The 20,242-nt window shown below is 40.3% G+C and overlaps 1 protein-coding gene across 1 annotated transcript in view; it reads left to right on the forward strand.

Moving 5' to 3' along the window:
• ACP3 (acid phosphatase 3) overlaps window positions 1-20,242 on the forward strand; it is an 82,453-nt gene that overhangs the window by 18,533 nt on the left and 43,678 nt on the right. The window contains exons 2-4 of the mRNA XM_007937446.1: window positions 7,018-7,113; window positions 13,450-13,536; window positions 13,963-14,115. Of these exons, the coding sequence (XP_007935637.1) occupies window positions 7,018-7,113; window positions 13,450-13,536; window positions 13,963-14,115 (336 nt within the window). The remainder of the gene's footprint in view (window positions 1-7,017; window positions 7,114-13,449; window positions 13,537-13,962; window positions 14,116-20,242) is intronic.

Here is a 20,242-nt window from a genome sequence, read left to right on the forward strand (position 1 = left end):
TAACCAGAAGGCTGGCGGTTCAAACCCACCAGCCACTCCTCAGAAGGAAGATGGGGCAATCTACTTCCATAGTGATACTGCCTCGGAAACCGAAGGAGGGGTCACTACGAGTCAGGTCCAACTCACGGCACACAACAACAACAAAGGATATTATAAAGTCTGTGAGTGGCGCAAATGGTTAGAAGCTTGGTTGTTAACTGAAAGGGTGGCAGTGCTGGTCCACCCAGAGGTGCCTCTGAAGAAAGGACTGACAGCCTACCCCAAAAAAATCAGCCACTGGAAACCCTTATGGAGCACAATTCTACTCTGACACACATGGGGTTGCCATGAGTCAGATTTGGCTTGATGACAATTGGTTTGATTTCTTTGTTTTGTTTTAAAGGATCTCATAGAGTATAATTGCTGGGCTGACAAAGAGATTATAAATTTGGCAGAGCAACAGTTAAAGACATTGTCCTACCACAGAATGCCTAGTTGAGTCTAAGCACTCCAGTTCAAGAATGGCTGTACTGGGATTTCCCTCTAAGTGTGTCTGCATGTGAATGTGCATGAGCACACACGTGTACATACACATGTACACTTTGATTTCCGGCACCAGAATGGGGGATGGTTTGGTAAGTGTTTCTGTGGCACTCACAGCATGACTGAGCCATTACTTCAGAAACCCTCACAACCTAATGAAATTAAGGGGATTGCAATTATTTCTGACCTGTAGGGACAGAGTGAGAAAGCCGGCCCCAAATCTCGTTATGTTCCAGGGATCTGTTCCTCAAAACATGCTCCTCTAAGGTGACCACACTTGTTTTCTCTCCCCAGGCAATCCTGCCATTTATTTGCCTAACCTTCATTTTATGTTTGTAAATACTGCAATAGTTCACGGTGCCTTCAGGCTTGTTTCTTACCTCAAGGTTTTGGTTTCTTCTGATGTAAAACAAAGCAACAAACCCTTCAAATCATAGAGAAATGGAATACATGAAATAGAGTTTAAAAGGAAAACTCCAAGTCCTAGATTGTCCAGATTTAGGCGATGGGAGTTTGAGGGATGTGCTTTAGCATAGAGAAATGAACCTACTACCTGTGGTTAGTATTTGGGCTTTGGAGGGACACATTTTTGTGTCTGTGTTTGAATCCCAGCTCTGCCATTTACAAACTGTGTGACGTTGGGCAGGTCACTTAACTAAGGTCAATTTCCTGATTTGTGAAATGGAGATAATAATAATTACCTTGTAGAACTGGTGAGAGAATTAAATGAGTGGGAAACACTTTGCACAGTTTCTGGGACAAAGCAAGTGTTCAAAAATGTTGAGGAGCTGTTGTTGTGGTTGTGGGCTTATAGGAAGCATTGTCATTTATTTTATTAGAAGGTCTCTCTTCTGATTTCTCTTTGTCTAATTCAATGATTCTCGACTGGGGGTAATTTTTGTCCCCCACTGGACATTTAGCAATGTCTGCCAGAAGGTTGGCTGTTCAAACCCACCAGCCACTCTGTGGAAAGAAAATGAGGCAAACTATTCCATAAAGATTTACCACCTTGAAAATCCAATGGAGGTTGCTGTGAGTCAGAATTGACTTAATGGCAGTGAGTTTGGAGGGTTTTTTTTTTTTTTTGGTCTTTTTTGTTTGTTTTTTAAGATATTTTTGGTTGTTACAACTGGGGGAATGCCACTGGCAGCTAATAGGTAGAGGCCAGGCATGCTGGACATCTTACAATGCACAGGACATCCCTCCACAACAAAGAATTATCTGACCCAAAATGTTGGTAGTGCTGTGGGTGGGAAACCCTGGAAAATAAACAATGTAGGGTCTGTAATTGCCTGGAACTATGTAACAACTTTAGTAACTCATATCTGGGAACGTATTTTGCACAATTACCTGGGATCTACATTTTTAGCTGCCTTCCAGTAGGCCCCGGACTCCTGGCAACCCCATGTACGGCTGAATAAAATGTTACACAATTACGTTGCAGATCTGACCATTGTTATCCATAAGGTTTTCACTGGCTAATTTTTATAAATAAATCACCAGGCCTTCCAAGTCTGTCTTAGGTCAGGAGTCTGCTGAAATCTGTTCAGTAGCATAGCAACACACAAGCCTTCAGTGACAGACGGGTAGTGACTGCACATGAAGTGCATTGGCCTGGAATCACACCAGGTCTCCCACATACTAGGTCAGAATTCTACCACTGAACTATCAATGCCTACCTGGCATCTAGATAGCTTCAAATGTGCTTTGATTGTGGAAAGACAGGCATTAGGATTGCTGTGGTTGTTGTTAGGTGCCATCGAGTCGGCTCTGACGTGTACCAACCCTACATACAACAGATCGAAACAATGCCCAGTCCTGTGCCAGCCCCACAATCCTTGCAATACCAGTGCCCATTGTTGCAGCCACTGTGTCAATCCATCGTGTTGAGGGTCTTCCCCTTTTTTGTTGAGCCTCCACTTTACCAAGCATGATACCCTTTTCCAAGGAATGGTTCCTTCTGACAACATGACCAAAGTAGATGAGATGAAATCTGGTCATTCTTGCTTCCAAGGAACATTCCAGCTACTTTTCTTCCAGGACAGATTTGTTAATTCTTATGGCAGTCCATAGTACTGTCAGTATTCTTCTCTAGTACCACAACTCAAAAGCATCAACTCTTCTTCGGTCTTCCTTATTCATTGTCCAGCTCTCACATGCATATGAGGTGATTGAATATACCATGGCTTGGGTTAGGTGCACCTTAGTCTTCAAGGAGATCTTTGCTCTTCAGCACTTGAAAGAGGTCTTTTGCAGCAGATTTGCCCAATGCAATAAATTGTCTGATGTCTTGACTGCTGCTTTCATGGGTGTTGACTGTGGAACCAAGTAACCTGAAATATTTGACAACTTCAGTCTCTTCTCCATCCATCATGATACTGTTTATTGGTCCAGTTATGAAGATTTTTTTTTATGTTGATGTGTAATCCATACTGCACACTGTAGTCTTTAATCTTTACCAGTAAGTGCTTCAAGTCATCTTCGCTTTCAGGAAGCAAAGTTGCATCATCTGCATATCGCAAATTAATAATGAGTCTTCCTCCAATTCTGATGCCACATTCTTCTTCACATAGTCCAGCTTCTTGGATTATTTGCTCTGCATACAGATTGAATAAATATCATGAAAGGATACCACCCTGATACACTCCCTCCTCAATTTGAAACCATGCCCACTTGTTCTGTTCAAATGACAGCCTCCTGGTCTATGTACAGGTTCCTCATGAGCACAATTAAGTATTCTGGAATTCCCATTCTTCTCAGTGTTATCCATAATTTGTTATGATCCACACAATCAAATGCTTTTGCATAGTCAGTAAAACACAAGTAAATATCTTTCTGGTATTCTTCGCTTTCAGCGAAGATCCATCTGGCATCAGCAATGATATCTCTCGTTCCATGTCCTCTTCTGAATCCAGCTTGCATTTCTGGAAGTTCTCAGTCAATATATTGCTGCAACCATTTTGAATTGTCTTCAGTAAGATTTTACTTGTGTGTGATATTAATGATATTGTTCGATAATTTTCACATTGTGTGGGATCACCTTTCTTTGGAATGGATACAAATATAGATCTCTTCTAGTCAGTTGGCCAGGTAGCCATCTTCCAAATTTCTTGACATAGCCAAGTGAGTGCCTCCAGCACAGCATCCATTTGTTGAACATCTAAATGGGTATTCCATCAATTCCTGGAGATTTGTTTTTCACCACTACCTTCAGTGCAGGCTTAACTTCATTCAATACCATTGGTTCTTGATCATATGCCACCTTCTGAAATGGATGAAGATCGACCAATTCTTTTTGGTACAGTGACTTTGTGTATTCCACCAATCTTTTGATTTTTCCTGCATCATTTAATATTTTGCCCATAGAATCTTTCAATATTGCAACTCGAAACTTGGATTTTTTTCTTAGTTCTTTCAGCTTGAGAAATGCGAAGCATGTTCTTCCCTTTCGGTTATCTAACTCCAAGTCTTTGCACATTTTATTATAATAATTAACATTGTCTTCTCATGATGTTCTTTGAAATCTTCTGTTTGGCTCTTTTATCTTGTCATTTCTTCCACTTACTTTCGTTACTCTCTGTTCAAGAACAAGTTTCAGAGTCTCTTCTGACATCCATTTTGGTCTTTTCTTCCTTTCCTGTCTTTTGAATGACCTTTTTCTTTCCTCATGGATGATGTTCTTGATGTCATCCCACAGTTCCTCTGGTTTTCAGTCATTGATGTTCAGTGCATCAAATCTACTCTTTAGATGGTCTCTAAATTCAGGAGGGGTAAAATCAAGGTCATATTTTGGCTCTCGTGGACTTGCTTCAATTTTCTTCAGCTTCAAGTTGAACTTGCCTATGAGCAGTTAATGGTCCATTCCACAGTCAACTTCTGGCCTTGTTTTGGCTGAAGATATTGAGCTTCTCCATTGCCATGCTCCACAGATGTGGTCGAACTGATTCCTGTGTATGCCATCTGGTGAAGTTCACATGTATAGCCACCATTTATGTTGTTGAAAAAAGGTATTTGCTATGAATAAGTCACTGGTCTTGCAAAATTCTGTCATGTGATATCCAACATCATTTCTATCACCAAGTATTAGCCATATTTTCCAACTACTAGTGATTCTTCTTTGTTTCCAACTTTTGCATTCCAATCAGCAATAATAATCAACACATCTTTATTGCATGTTTGGTCAATTTCAGACTGCAGAAGTTAGTAAAAATCTTCAGTTCCTCATCTTTGGCTTTGGTGGTTGGTGCATAAATTTGAATAATGGTAGTATTAACTGGTCTTCCTTGTAAGCGTATGGATATTATCCATTGCTGACAGCATCATACTTCAGGATAGATCTTGAAACATTCTTTGTGATGTTGAATGCCACACCATTCCTCTTCAATTTGTCATTCCTGGCATAGTAGATCATGTAGTTGTCTGATCCAAAATGACCAAAACCAGTTGATTTTAGCTCGCTAATGCCTAGGATATAGATCTTTATGCATTACACTTCATTTTTGACAACTTCCAATTTTCCTAGATTCCTACTTCATACATTCCATGTTCCAATTATTAATGGATGTTTGCAGCTGTTTCTTCTCATTTTGAATCATGCCACATCAGCAAATTGGGGTCCTGAAAGCTTTACTCCATCTATATCTTTCATTCAGATTGACTCTACTCTGAGGAAGCAGCTCTTCCCCAGTCCTATTTTGAGTGCCTTCCAACCTCAGGAGCTCATCTTCTGGCACTCTATTGGACAGTGTTTTAGGGGTATGCATAAAGTTTTCCAGTAATATATGAGATAGTAGTCACTGCTATTCAGAAGATTTTCACTGGCCAATTCTTTAAGAAGTGGATATCCCCTTCCTTCTTCCAAGTCTTTCTTAGCCTGGAAGCTCCACTGAAACCTGTCCACCTTGGTGACCTTACTGGTATTGAAATATACCGGTGGCATAGCCTTGAGCTTCACAGCAACATGCAAGCCACCACAGTACGACAAACTGACAGAAGAGTGGTGGGGCATTAGGATTATCCTTGATAAGTTCTGATCATGACCAAGGCACCTCTAACCAAAACCAAACCCAGTGCCATTGAGTTGATTCTGATTCATAGTGACACCCCTGGATTTCTGAGGCAGTAAATCTTTATGAAAATAGATTGCCCCATCTTCTGTCCTCAGAGTGGCTGGTGGGTTTGAACTCTCAACCTTCTGGTTAACAGGCAAATGCCTTAGGCACTGCGCCACCAGAGTTAAGGCACCTCTAGTGACTAGTAACAATGAATAGTCACCAGAGAATACACAACTATTCTTCCCTTCATGAGTGGATCGCTTATCGCAGTTATTCCTTATCTGACTAAAGTGATTTCATAAGATGCACTGTACCCTTGTGCCTCTGCTTTCTATAGCCTGTTTTCCTGAGGTTTTAATTTCTCACCAGTTTAGGGGACCAAAGAACAGTTTTCTTCAGACACCAGGGACACAACTCAGGCCCTAGAACCATCTTCTACTTTCCTAGAATCACACCTCATGCATGACTAAAGTTTTAGATGGTTTCTTATTCAGTGTGTACTGAATTGCTTTACAGGATTTCAGAAGAGCAGCATCTTGGTTTCCTTTTCCAAATGAGTATCTTTGCCAGGAAGCTTAAGTGACAGGGGTGGTAAATCTCAGGTAAAGCAAGGTGTTGCATAGCCCTCCTTTCTATTTAAAAGTTTGCTGACATCAATGAAGACTTCATCTTCCACTTGAGTGTTTTTCTCATCTTTTACTAATAAAACAACTATGTGTTTGGCTTGGCATTCAATTCAGAAAGCATATTAGAATTTAAGTACCAAGGTTTCAGAAGTCCAGACTACTCTTCCCAAAGAGTAAAATGTGCAATCAAGATAACATGACATGCATGCAAATCTAAAAGTACACTCTTCAAGTATTGAGAATTAGTTTGTCCAATCTCCCACAATTCCTTCGCTTCTGTCCCCTTGAAAACTAACAAATCATTGGCTCAAAATGGTAACCAAACTGTAGGCATCTTTCTTGAAGAAAAATACTTGCATTTAAAAGCTACAGTTTTATTTTATGTAAAAACAGTTTAAAGCCATTATTGCTATGGCCATAATTAAGGGTGGGATACTGTTCATCAGAGTTTGCCTGCAATGAAATGATCTTGACAAGGTTTATGTTCCTCCTGATGTATGTGTGTTATGCCTGCCTTCTAATGGGTTAATCATCTTGATTCTTATATTACCTAAAACACAAAGGGAATGGTAGTGAGCTTAGAACAGTATTCTTAAACTTAGATTTACCCAGCGAGGTTTTAAAAATCCTCATACCCTGGCTGCAATCCAGACTAATTAATCCAAAAACCCTAGAGGGGCACCCAGTCCTTGGAATTTTTTAAGTCCCCAGGTGATTCCAATGAGCAGCCCATCTGAGAACCAGTGGTTTAATAAAAGATCTATTATAATGAGCAGACAAAATTTAACACATTTCTGTCTAACATCTGTTTCCAGTTGTTTCGACATGGAGACCGAAGTCCCATTGAAACCTTTCCTAACGACCCCATTAAAGAATCCGCATGGCCCCAAGGATTTGGCCAACTCACACAGGTATGTTGGATTTTCAGCTAAAGGCTGTGGATAAGTCTCCAGGAGAAATGTGTATAGAGTTGTTTGTTTCGATATTTATTACTCTGTTGGCTTTATTAAAACTTAAATGATATGAAAAGAATATATGAGCTTAGAGATGCTAAGAGAGCAAAGAGGTACTTACAAACTAGATTTACTGGAGCAAGTATAAAATAGTCTTGTGTTCAGTAAGCTAAATCAACAGGGTTGGGAAAGCCTGATTCCTCTGAAAGTGCTGGTAACAGAATTTGATTTCTTGTCAGCTAAATATATTTGGATTAGCCTTCCTGATAAATTATCAGATAAACACAGGGCTTCCCACCTCTTACAGAGCACATGAGGAGGAAGTGAACTGGGTAAAGAAGGCATCTGCTGCCACCGTTGCAGTGTTTTTTTTTTTTTTCCTCTATCCACCTTGACTTGTAAGAGTGGACAACTCTTCTATTTGGAGTCACAGATCAGGTGTTTTGCTTCTGCTCAGTCCAAAAGCACCATTTAAATACCTTAAGATAATGTCATAGAATGTTTAGAGTTGATGTCTCCAAAACTGTGGGTTTTAATCTTGGCTAAACATTGGAATTATTTAGAGTAAAAAATATTGATGTCTGTCTAACCAAAACCAAACTCACTGCCATCGAGTCGGATCCAACTCATAGCGACCGCTCCTTAGGTTTCCGAGGCAATATCTATAGTATAGTATCTATAGTAGAAATAGATTTCCCAATCTTCCTTCCTCCGAGTGGCTGGTGGGTTTGAACCACCTGCCTTCTGGTTAGGAGTCATATAAATGCCTCAGGCACTATGCCACCAGAGCTCCCGATGCCTGTCTAGGAGAGTCTTATTTAATTGGTGCAGCGTGTGTCCTGGGCATTGGAATTTTTAGACACTCCTCAATTTGTCTCTTGATTCTAATGTGTAACCAAGGCTGAGAAGTACTGCCCTAACTCAACCCAATGTTTCCTAGACAAGAAACTGAACTCAGAGAGGTTATTTGAGGTCAGCATCTTCTGTCTTCCAGGTCACAGCATTTCCCACTAAAGCCTATCGAGATTCTGGCTCTTTCAATGAGAAAAGTGTTATAAAACTTCAGATTTGCTTCTTGATACCTATGTCTCTTAGAGACCCTGGTTCTTCTGCTCTGTTTTCCAATAAGGTAAAAAGATTCTTCTGGACTGTAAGATTTGGATTCTTCTGGGAGTTCTTAACTAGCCATCAGATTTTTCTAGAGCAGTGTTCTTCAAATTTCCATGTGCAAATGAATCACTTGAAAATCTTACTAAAATGCAGGTTCTGACTTAACAGGTTTGACATGAGACCTGAGATTCTGCATTTCTAGCAAACTACCAAGTGATGTTGATGCAGCTGGTACATGGAGCATTCTTTTTCTTTTTTTTTTTTAAGATAACATTATTTTTTTGACATGGGTCAATGCATTTTTTCCCCCAGTGTTCCCTCTCCTCTCCTCCTGCCCCTGGTAAGCAACAAAGAAAGTTTCCTTCCATATATGAACTTTTCCTTGACTTTTTACAATAATGAACTAATACTATATTTGTCCTTCTGTGATTGACTTATTTCACTCAGCATAATGTCCTCCAAGTTTATCCATGTTATGTGGTGTTTTGCAGACTCTACATAATTCTTTGTTATTGTTATGTGCCGTCGAGTCAGACCTGACTCATATGACCCCTCCTTGGGTTTCCGAGGCAGTATCACTATTGAAGTAGATTGCCCCATCTTCCTTCTGAGGAGTAGCTGGTGGGTTTGAACCACCAGCCTTCTGAATAGCAGTCAAGTGCCTTAGGCACTATGTTACCAGAGCTCCTACATAACTCTTTAGTGTTGCATAGTATTCCATTGTGTGTGTGGACCATTGTTTGGTTATCCATTCTTCTGTTGATGAGCAGGTAGGTTGTTTCCATCTTTTTGCTATTGTAAATAGTGTGGCTATGAACATGGGCATGCATAGATCTCTTCTTGTCCTGGCTCTCACTTCTTTAGGATATATACCTAGTCATGGGATTGCTGAGTCAAATGGTATTTCTTATTCCAGCTTTTTAAGGACTTACCATACTGGTTTCCAGAGTGGTTGTATCATTTGACAGTCCCACCAGCAGTGTATGAGAGTCCCAATTACTCCATATCCTCATCAGCATTTGTTATTTTCTGTCTTGTTGAACTTTGCCATTAGTGCTGGCATGAGGTGGTATCTCATTGTTGGTTTGATTGGCATCTCTCTGATAGCCAATGATCATGAGCATTTGTTCATGTATTGGTTGGCCGCCTGAATATCCTGCTTGGTGAAGTGTCTATTCATGTCTTCTGCCCATTTTTGAATTGGATTGTTAATCTTTTTGTTGTTGAGGTGTTGGTTTTAAATTTTCTATAAATTTTATTTTCTATACATTTTAAGTCCCTGTCAGATATGTCATTGCCAAATATTTTTTCCCAATCTGTAGGTTCTCTTTTTGCTCTTTTGGCAGTGTAATTATAGACAAGTATGAATTTGTTGCTGTCAATTCATTATGTGCTTTTTCGTGGTGTTGCTGATTTCTTTGTTCTGTATAATTTTCTGTGCTGAACTCATTTTGTTTATGAATCATGTTATCACTTCCTTCATTACTATTGTTTTAGCATTTGCTAAATATTTGTGCTGGTCCTCTTTTTTATTTTGATGTGAAGGTTTATCATTTTTCTTTGAGGTTACCCTGTGATTTATAATTTTCTTCCCAAGTTTAGAACAGTCTGTTCTATCTTGCAGTTGTCTTGACTTCCCTGCCATTTAGAAGTTCTGTAATGACACAATTTTTTTCCTCTTCCTGGTTTGTAGTTGTCCTCATTTGCCAATCAGTGTCTCTGGTTCACATGGACTATTTTTGATGTAACAATAGACCAGAGCTCAAATTACTTCGCTGGGCCAAGTACCTCCAATCTCTATAATGATGAGGTGATGCATCTCTAGATGAAAAATTTTCAAAGAGTGGTTCCATAGACCAGCCATATCACATCACCTGAGAACCTGTCAGAAATGTAAATTCTTGCCCCACCCCAGACCCACTGAATCAGAAATTCTCAGGTTGGCAACAGCATCCTGTGTTTAGATGAAACCTTTTGGCAAATCTGTGCACATTAAAGTTTGAATACCACATTCCTCTATAGAGAAGAAGGACTCCTGGTGGCACAGTGGTTAAGTGCTTAGCTACTAATCAAAAGGTCAGTAGCTTTTTCAAACCCACTAGCTGGTCCACAGGAGAAAGATGTGGCACTGGCAGAGGTGGATTACCTTGTTTACCGAGTCCTCCATCCTTGTCAAAAGAGATAACCAAACCGACTGCCATCAAGTTCATTCTGACTCACAGCAGCCCCCTTTGGGTTTCCAAGGTGGTAAATTTTATGGAAATAGATTCCCTCATCTTCCTTCCACAGAGCAGCTGGTGGGCTTGAACTGCTGACCTCTGGTTAGCAGTCAAATGCCCTGGGCACTGCACCACCAGAATTCTTTACTCTGTCCTTGTCAGGGATTGTAAATTTGAAGAGGCTCTGACTCTGTAGGAAAGTGCTGTGGGGTTGGGAGAGAGAGATGCCACCATACCTAGAAGAAGATTCTTTGATGTAGTAAAAAAAAAAAAAAAAATGTGTTAATTGTCCACTACAGATTAGTTAGCAAGCACAGGTAAGCCTGTACTTACCTTGCTTATTGGGTAATCCTCTCCTGTGTGGCATTCTGCTCCCATAAAGATTTATAGCCTAGAAAACCCTTTGAAGAGGTTCTATTGTGCCCTATAGGGTTGCTATGAGTAAGAATTGACTCATTAGCAATGGATTCAGTTTTTAACTTTTGTTTTTATACAGAAGAGGACTATTTCCTCAAAAAACGAAACAACAACAACAAAAAAAAAAAAAACTCACTCCCATTGAGTCGATTCTGACTCATAACGACCCCTACTTGGGTTTCCAAGGTGATATCTCTAAGGAGGTAGATTGCCCAATCTTCCTTCCGAGGAGTGACTAGTGGGTTTGAACCACCATCCTTCTGGTTAGCGGTCAAATGCCTTAGCCACTATGCCAGCAGAGCTCCTATTTCCTCAAAAGTGAGCTGTAAATTAGAACAACAATTAGACCCAGAGTACCTCTCCAGCTACTCAGATCATCCAGGAAGCCCACAAACCTCGAAACACCTTATCCCTTTCTCACTCTCCATCCTAGATGGGCAGTGATCATAGTGGTGGCCAGGTGTGACAAGCAAATGCGTGAGTGGGATTGAGCTGTAGCCCCAACCACCACATCTGACTCATGAAGCTGTGGTGAGGCTCTGGATTAAAGACAAACTTTAAGGTAGTGTTTGAGAAAGCATGGTGCTCTAACACCTGCATCAGACTTTCTTGGCCACTTGTTAGAATGCAGATTCCAGCACCGCCCCCTCCCCAGGATCTAATAAGCTGGAATCTCTAGGGGATATACTGAAATATTTGCATGTCAACAAGCACCCTCAGACAATTTTGCTTCTGATGCATAGTAGTGCTTGAGGACCATTGTGCTAATGCATCACTTCTCAATGATTACTGTGCACCAGAGTCACTCAGAGAGCTTGTTAGAAATAGATTCCTGAGCTCCACCTCCCCAAAGATTCCGGCTCAGTAGATCAAGGGTCAAAAACAAACAAAAAACACTGCTTCTCAAAGCAATCTGTCGGGTTTCCAAGGCAGTTAATTTTTGTGGAAGTAGATTGCCCCATTGTTTTGGTTATCTAGTGCTGCTCTGGTAGCATAGTGGCTAAGGCACTTGACTGCTAACCAGAAGGCTGGCGGTTCAAACCCACCAGCCACTCCTCGGAAGGAAGGTTGGGCATTCCTACTTCCGTAATGATACTGCCTCGGAAACCCAAGGAGGGGTCGCTATGAGTCGGGGCCAACCCAAGGCAAACTACAACAACAACAACAGTGCTGCTCTGACAGGAATAGACCACAAATGGAATGGCTTGAACAAACAGGAGTTTATTCTCTAACAGTTTTGGAGGCTTGAAGTCTGAGTTCAAAGTGCCAGGCTCTAGAGGCTGGCTTCAGCTCTGCCTCCTGTTCCTGGCCCACTAAAGCTGGAGGCTTTTCTTCATTCAGATGACTGCTGACTGCTGAACCTGACAAACCCAAGGTTGACAAATGAAAAGGCAGAGTCCTGATCTTACCAAAAAACATGGCAGGCCACTAATTCAAGTCCAGAAAAAGTCCCAAGATTGGCAGGGCATGGCGGCTGCTGAACAATGACTCGGCTACTTGCAGGGTTCAAGTGTGCCAAAAAGCTCCAGATCTTCCTCAAAACTGCTTCTTATACACTGGAAGCAGAGCACATCTCTAAAGCAGCTACTCAGCTGCTCCAGTAGATTCCACCATGGAACTGATTGCCAATCTCACCATGGGGAATAACTACATCCAGCTACCCAGCCACTCAACCAGGCCCAGCCAAGTTGACACCCAACCTTAACTACCACACCCATCTTCCTTCCACAGAGCAGCTGGTGGGTTTGAACTGCCAACCTTCTGGTGAACAGTCAAATACCTTAGGCAGTGTACCACCCAAGCTCCTTAGGTCAAAGGTGGGCCCCAAGAATGTGATTTTTAATAAGCTCTCAGGAAATGACAATACTGCTTTGTCTACAGACCACAATTTGGGTATGAGGCTCTAATTTTTTTATGAACCAGTAATAAACTCTATAGATAATAAAACCATTGCACCCAGAGGATCTTAAGATTCATTTAGTCAACCTCTTATCAGATGGTTGAATTTGTCTACAGAATCCCCACCAAGTGGTCAGCCAGCCCCTGTGAATGCTTTACTAATAAGGATCTCACTACCACACCAGAAATGAACCATTTACTTAAATCAGACCAATCACCAACTATTTATCAATCACCTGCTATGTGCAAGGTGGGAGCTCTGGTGGAATAGTGCCTAAGGCATTTGACTGCTAGCCAGAAGTTTGGCAGTTCAAACCCACCAGCCACTCCTCAGAAAGAAGATTGGGCAATCTACTTCCAACCTAAGGAGGGGTGACTGTGAATCTAATCAACTCGACAACAGTGAGTTTGGTTTTTTTTTATGTGCAAGGTGATGTTCAGTGCTAATGAAGATAAGTGAATTTCCTCAAGGAGTACCAACTAAACTTTACAACTCTTCTTTTTGTTTAAATAGATGTTGTTTTTGTGGGGCTAGTAAAATATAAGTTGTTCAGTCTTCATGTACAGTGAGGAGAGATGAGACAAATTTCTATAATAATTTGATTCATAGAATTTACTTTCACTAATTTTTGCTTCCCCCCACCCTCAGGTTGGGATGGAGCAGCATTACGAACTTGGAGAATATTTGCGGAAAAGATATGAAAAATTCTTGAATAAGTCTTATAAACGTGAACAGGCAAGTTGGAGAGCTAAGAGCTTGACCCTTGAAAGAATTTGACATAATGGTACATATGTAAAAGCCCTTTGCCTTTTTCCCAAAGAATTTATACAAAGCAAAATTCTTGTTTATAAATGTACTCTTCTTTGTACAATATTTTGTTCCTAAAAACTTGTAGTGATAAGTGCAAAATTTCATGGAAGCCTATGTTAAATACTTGGGCTTGACAAGTAGCCACCACTTAATTAACCTCTTGTCAGTTAAACTGTTGGCCTCTTTTGTAACTAATTATCTCATTTAACAAATTCTTTCATCAATGATGCTACTATAATGTCTACCAATATTTGTGTGGAGCCTGTCCTTTCTCAAATACCCCATCAGCTCCATAAGAAAAAACAATACAGTCCCTCTCAGTTAGTTCTGCTTTGATTTTTCTTGTTCTAGGTTTATGTTCGAAGCACGGACATTGACCGGACTTTGATGAGTGCTATGACGAACCTTGCAGCTCTGTTTCCCCCAGAGGGCATCAGTGTCTGGAATCCCAACCTACTCTGGCAACCCATCCCAGTGCACACAGTGCCTATTTCTGAAGATGGGGTCAGTATATTGTGAAAACTGAGAGATTCCTCCTGGGCCTGGAAGGAGGAAGGAAGACAGTTCAGTACTTGTGAATTAGGACTCTGGACATGCCCTAAACTGTGTAGTCTTAATTTTCCCCAAATTTAGGGTGCAAAAGACAATGTAAGATGTGGGCAAAACTAGGGAAGAGACAGTAGGAACAGAATCTCTGTTTGGACGCTTTTCATCCACTTTGTTTTGCCACTCTTTCAACTTTTGGCAATTTGTTCCTCTCCATTTTTGCATACACACACACACACACACACACACACACACACACATGAATCTCCCAGTATTCTGCCTTCAGCTTCTCAGGTTTTTCATGTCCCACACAAGCTTTTTCTCCTTGCAGAATATAACAAGATCTCTCTTCCCATATACCACATCTGCCCCACCCCTGTGAAAATCCCCATTCCTAGCTAAAGGAAAGAAGAAAGGAAGATTTGAATGCATAACTGCTCCCCAACACTATATGTATCATCTTATTTACCCACTTCAATGGACAATATTATTGTTTTTGTTTTACAGCTAGTGAGATAAGGACCCAATGAAGAGTCAGATTCACTGCCAAAAAGCCGATCCCAACTCAGTGACCCTATAGAATAGAGTAAAACTGCCCTATAGGGTCTCCAAGGTTGTAAATCTCTACAGAAGCACAGTCCCTTATCTTCTCCTGCAGGGCAGCTGGTGGGTTCAACCTTTTGGTTAGCAACCAAATATTTTAACCACTGCACCACCAGAGCTCCTTGGATAACTGCACAGAGAGGTTAAATAACAAACAAAACTGGCCCAAAGTCACACAGCTGGTCAACATCACTACTGGATTAGAATAAGACCATTCTCATCCCAGAGCAATTTTCTTTCCTATAAACCATTCCTCAAACTTTTCATATTTCTATCACCTGAGGAGAGTTTTTAAAATCCCCAGGCCTAGAACACAATCCATAACAAATCAGAATCTCTGATTTGACACAGGCGCCAGTAGTTAAATCTCCCCAGATGGTTCCAGTGGGCAGCCAAGTTTGGGAATGAATACCATAAACTGAGCCAATAAGTGAGGCTATTTGAGAGAAATGCTCTCATTCATTTATCCAGAGTAGAACTGACCAAGAACTCATTAGCCTTTCAAGAGGAAGTTGTATTTTTAAAATAGTAATAAGTAATTTAATTAATCTCCTAGGTGTGGACTTTAATGCTGTATGAAGGAAATAGTTTGAGACAAGGAATCCCTCTTAATTCTCCTGTAATTACATAATAAATATGACTACCTCATCTTTCTGTTGATGACAGCGTGGCTACTGGACATGGATTTTTGCTCAGTGACTTTTAGCATAGGTCACAGCCCTCTTTGCTCTCCCAGTACTACTAGAAATTTGATTTAATGGCTGCATCTAAGGACTTAGGAATTTATCCAAAATGCTTTTGGGAAACAACCTTATCTTGTCAATCATTATAGGTAAATCTATTCCAATCAACTCTTCTAGGGTTCCCAAAAAGACTAGATAATTTATTTGTGCCTCTTGCTTTCACAGACTCCGGAGTGAAGTATTATGTTTATTAGCATTCTTAAGAGGTAGTGATTCCCCCCCCTCACCAAAAAAGGAAAAAAAAAAAAAAATCACTTTTGTCCCAGCCTTTTCGGCAGAGAGAAAGATTGGAGAACAGTACCAAATTTAGCCGATGTAGACCAAGGTAACAGCTTAACCCTTAATCCTGAAAGATAGTAAGTAATTAAGTTACATAGTAGAGAATACAGGAGCTCTGGTGGCATAGTGCCTAAGATTGCTAACCAGAAGGCTGGTGGGTTTGAACCTGTAGGAAGACTGGGCAATATATTTCCATAGAGATACTGCCTTGGGAACCCAAGGAGGGGTCGCTATGAGTTGGGACCAACTTGGTGGCAGTCAGTTTGGTTTTTTGTTTAGTAGAAAATATAGGTGCCATTAGAAGAAAGAGAGAAAAAAAAAAAAAGAGGAAGGGAGGGAGAAGGAGAGAGAGATTCACAAACAAAATTATCTATCCCTGACTTCCAGCCACCTACTTACCAAGATTGGGGAGTTGGGGGACACACAACTCTTTAACCTCAGTTAAGAAATCTAACAAAAGAAATCAACCCAAGGATATTCCCAGAATTGTGTTAAGTGCTGTAGAGAAATATGAGGCCAAGTTTCTTTCCTAATGTATAATCCATTTGATGAAAGGAGATTAACATGTGTGACACCTGAAGAGCATAATGCAAGATGGTGGATAGTGATTTCAAGTACAAACCGTATGTGCTAGAGGAATTCAGAGAATGGAACATACTTGGGGCTATAACAAGAATGCCATTTAAATCATGGAGAGAGTCAGAACTTGAACCAGACCTTGGAGGAAGAGAAGAAAGGAGAGGAAGGCAATACAAAACCATGTCAGTGCAATGAATATACAGTGTGATAGTCCTACTGTGTCTGGAGTTCATAGTTAGACATGGTGAAACTAAGCTTGGATAATACGTTGGGACAGATTAGAGTGCCCAAGTTTTTATACCTGAAAGGAAACTTGGAACTAAAAGACAGTGTGATGTTAGGAGGGCTAGATTTGAAGTTAGAAAACCTAGGTCTGAGAGCCAACTATCACTTCAGATGCCTGACCTTGAGCAACTCTCTGCAATTTCTTCTTTGTAAAAGAGGAACAGCAGCACCCAACTAACTTCTTGATAAGGATTTGTGAAAACTCAAGTTGGTTGAAGAATGGAAAAGACATTGTAAATTCAGGACAATTTTGTAGGTATTGATTCTATACATTTGCAGCCTGACTCTCTAATTTGAGAATACTAAACTCCAAGAAGTTTGAGTAATTAAAACCCAGGGCTTTTAATGAACAGTCCTGTGCCTTTCCATCAAAAATATGATTTCTCCTATGGAAGAACTTGAAAGCTGTGCAGGCTTTTTTTTTTTTTTTTTTTTTTGGTCAGCCAAGTGTGTCAACTGTTTGCACCACCCAGAAACACAAACAATAATAAGAGCTAACATTTACTGAGCATTTACTACATGCTAGGCATGATATTAAAAGCTCTGCCCTCATATCCTGTGTTATCATCACAAACATCACCTAGGATAGGTAATATTATCATTCTGATTTTGCTGGTGAGGAAACTGAGGCACAGACTAATTGAAATATCTCCATCTGGGTCACTCAACTGGGAGGTGGAAGGGCCAGGGTTCTTGTGTAGGCTCAGGGTTGAGTGCAGGGCCTACCTACTCACCGATCTGATCGGTCTTCCTCCTTCTCTTGGTTGGTGACTCCACTGTGTATTCAGTCATCTAGGTCAAAACAGAATTCTAGGCTCCTCCAAGCCTCTCCTTCTCCAATTCTAGTTAGTCGCAGGGTACTATATTGATAAATCAGCCTTCTGATTAGCAGTCAAATGCCTTAGGCACTACGCCATCAGCAGTCAGTTTTAAAATAAAGGCTAAGTCACTATGCGTGACTTCAGGATAAACTCCAAGCCAACTGGTGACATTCACCAAAGGTTTGGAAATACAGGGCTCGTCACAGACGGAAAGTAAAAACAACAAAATAAACTTAGTATCAATAACCTGTAGGTTATGGTTAAAAATACAAAAGTTGGTAAAATTTAAACTCATATTAGGATAGTCACTTAATTCTCACAATGTGTATTTCAATATATTCTTGTATATATTTAGTAAACACACTTATTAAAAGAAGTTCAAGGGAATGGATTAACTGACCTCTTAACATTGTTTCATGACCCCTAATTTACTTCTCTCTATGTGCTTGTGAGGATCTCTGGTGGAGTAGTGCCTAAGATATTTGACTGCTAACCAGAAGGCTGGTGGTTCAAACCCACCAGCCACTCCTCGGAAGGAAGGTTGGGCAATCTACTTCCATAGTGATACAGTCATGGAAACCCAAGAAGGGTTTGCTGTAAGTCAGATCCAACTTGATAGCAGTGCATTTGGTTTTGGTTTATGTACTTGTATGTGCCTATGTGTAGCTAGTGTTAGAAATGATTGGGGTTGGAGAGGAAGCAAGACTAACTGTTATCATTTCACATAGAAAACCAGAAAATGTGCATATTTACCAACAGTACACTTTTATTTAGTAAAGTTCACTGAAAAAGGTAGAAATTCTACTATTTTAAGAATTAAAAAATGAGGACTTCCTATGAGATGGCAGAATAGGCAGACAAGCTACACAGACCCTCTTCAACAAAGTAAAGAGAAACCAAGTGACAGAGATACAGAAGATAATCCTGGAGCCCTGAGCTTTGGAAGGAAGTATACAGAAATGGATTAGACACCAACTAGTGCAAAAACCTGAGTGAAAACAGTGAATAAGGAGATGGTCAGAGCAGTGGACTGTCAGCTACTCTGATGGAATCAACAGCCTGAATATTTCCAAGTGGTATTGGGACCTGAGAATTGATCTAAAGATCAGCCTTGGTCACCAAGGGCTGCAGGGACAACTGTGCTGGTGGTCTATGACTAGGAAGAAAAACAGCAAGGAGGTAGACAACCTGAGCTGTGATCTTTTGGCTGTCTAAAGGACGCAGCCATTTTTATTGTTTACAAGCAACAGCCATTTGGATATTTAAAATGACCAAGGGTAAAACCATTTTGAATGTTTACAAGTGGTGGCCATTTTGGATATTTAAAGTGACCAAGGGCACAGCCATTTTGAATGTTTACAAGAGGATTTTGGATTTTAAAGTGACAGCATTCTCATTCAGATTCCAGGGACCTAAGAATAGGCTCCATTTGCCAAGGCTGGGAGGGACATATAGGAGGCTGATAACAGGAAAGGAGACAGGTGGTGAGTGTAAAAGTGCTGCCAACTACTGAATAGAGGAGCACAGCACCGTATCCTGCTTACATAGATAACATACAAACAAAACAAAGAAAACGAAAATCATGGGCAAGTCACTCCAACATACAATCAACACAAAAATGTCAATGCCTCAGAGACAACAGAGCATCACAATCCACACAAAGAAGCAAGATAAAGCAGGAGAAACAAGGGACCAGGATATGGACCCAAAACACATCCCTGAGGAGGATGCAGCACTGGAACTCCCTGATAAGGAATTTAAAAGAATTATATTTAGGTACCTTCAATGAATTGAGAGGCAGATCAAGGAAAACACTGACAAAATCAAGGAAAGCAGAGAGAAAATCCTAGAACAATTTCAAAAGACAATACAAGAACAAAATAACAAAATAAGACACATGTAAAACCACAGAGAAAACTGTCAAAGATTTGTTGGAAGAGAATTTTCTGGTATGATGAAAGATGAGAATATATCCATTAAAGAAGTCCAATAAACTCCAAACAGGATAGACCCCAAAAGAAAATCACCCAAGACACATCATCATCAAACTCACCAAAACCAAAGACAAAGAAAGAATCCTGAAAGCAGCATAGGAAAAACGAAAAATTACCTACAAGGGGCAACCAATAAGACTAAGCTCAGATTTCTCAGCAGAAATCATGCAGGTGAGAAGACAATGGGATGGTATATATAAAACCCTGAAAAAGAGAAAAATTTCCAACCAAGAATTATACACCCAGCAAAATTGTCCCTCAAATATGATGGTGAAATTAGGAGATTTGCAGATAAGCAAAAATTAAGGGAATTTGTTAAAACTAGACCAATCTTACAAGAGATGCTAAAGGGAGTCCTTTGGACAGAGAATCAACAACAGCAAACAACAACTGACCATTAATACACATGATAATGTAACCCAGAAACCAACCAATTTTGGAAGTATCCAAAATCAATAAGCCTATAAGATTGTAAATAGGGAACCAAGGACATCAATTGACAAATGAGGACAACTACAAACCAAGAAGTGGGGAAAAATTGTGCAGTTACAGAACTTCTAAATGGTAGGGAAGTCAAGACAACTACAAGATAGAACAGACTCTTCTAAACTTGGGAAGAAAATTATAAATCACAGAGTAACCACAAAGAAAAATGATAAACCTTCACATCAAAATAAAAAAGAGGACCAGTACAAATATTTAGCAAATACTAAAACAATAAGGAGCTCTGGTAACGTAGTGCCTAAGGCACTTGACTGCTAACCAGAAGGCTGGTGGTTCA

Source organism: Orycteropus afer, unplaced genomic scaffold, assembly GCF_000298275.1.
Source record: "Orycteropus afer afer isolate SDZICR_OR568_19922 unplaced genomic scaffold, OryAfe1.0 scaffold00003, whole genome shotgun sequence".
NCBI classification, from domain to species: domain Eukaryota; kingdom Metazoa; phylum Chordata; class Mammalia; order Tubulidentata; family Orycteropodidae; genus Orycteropus; species Orycteropus afer.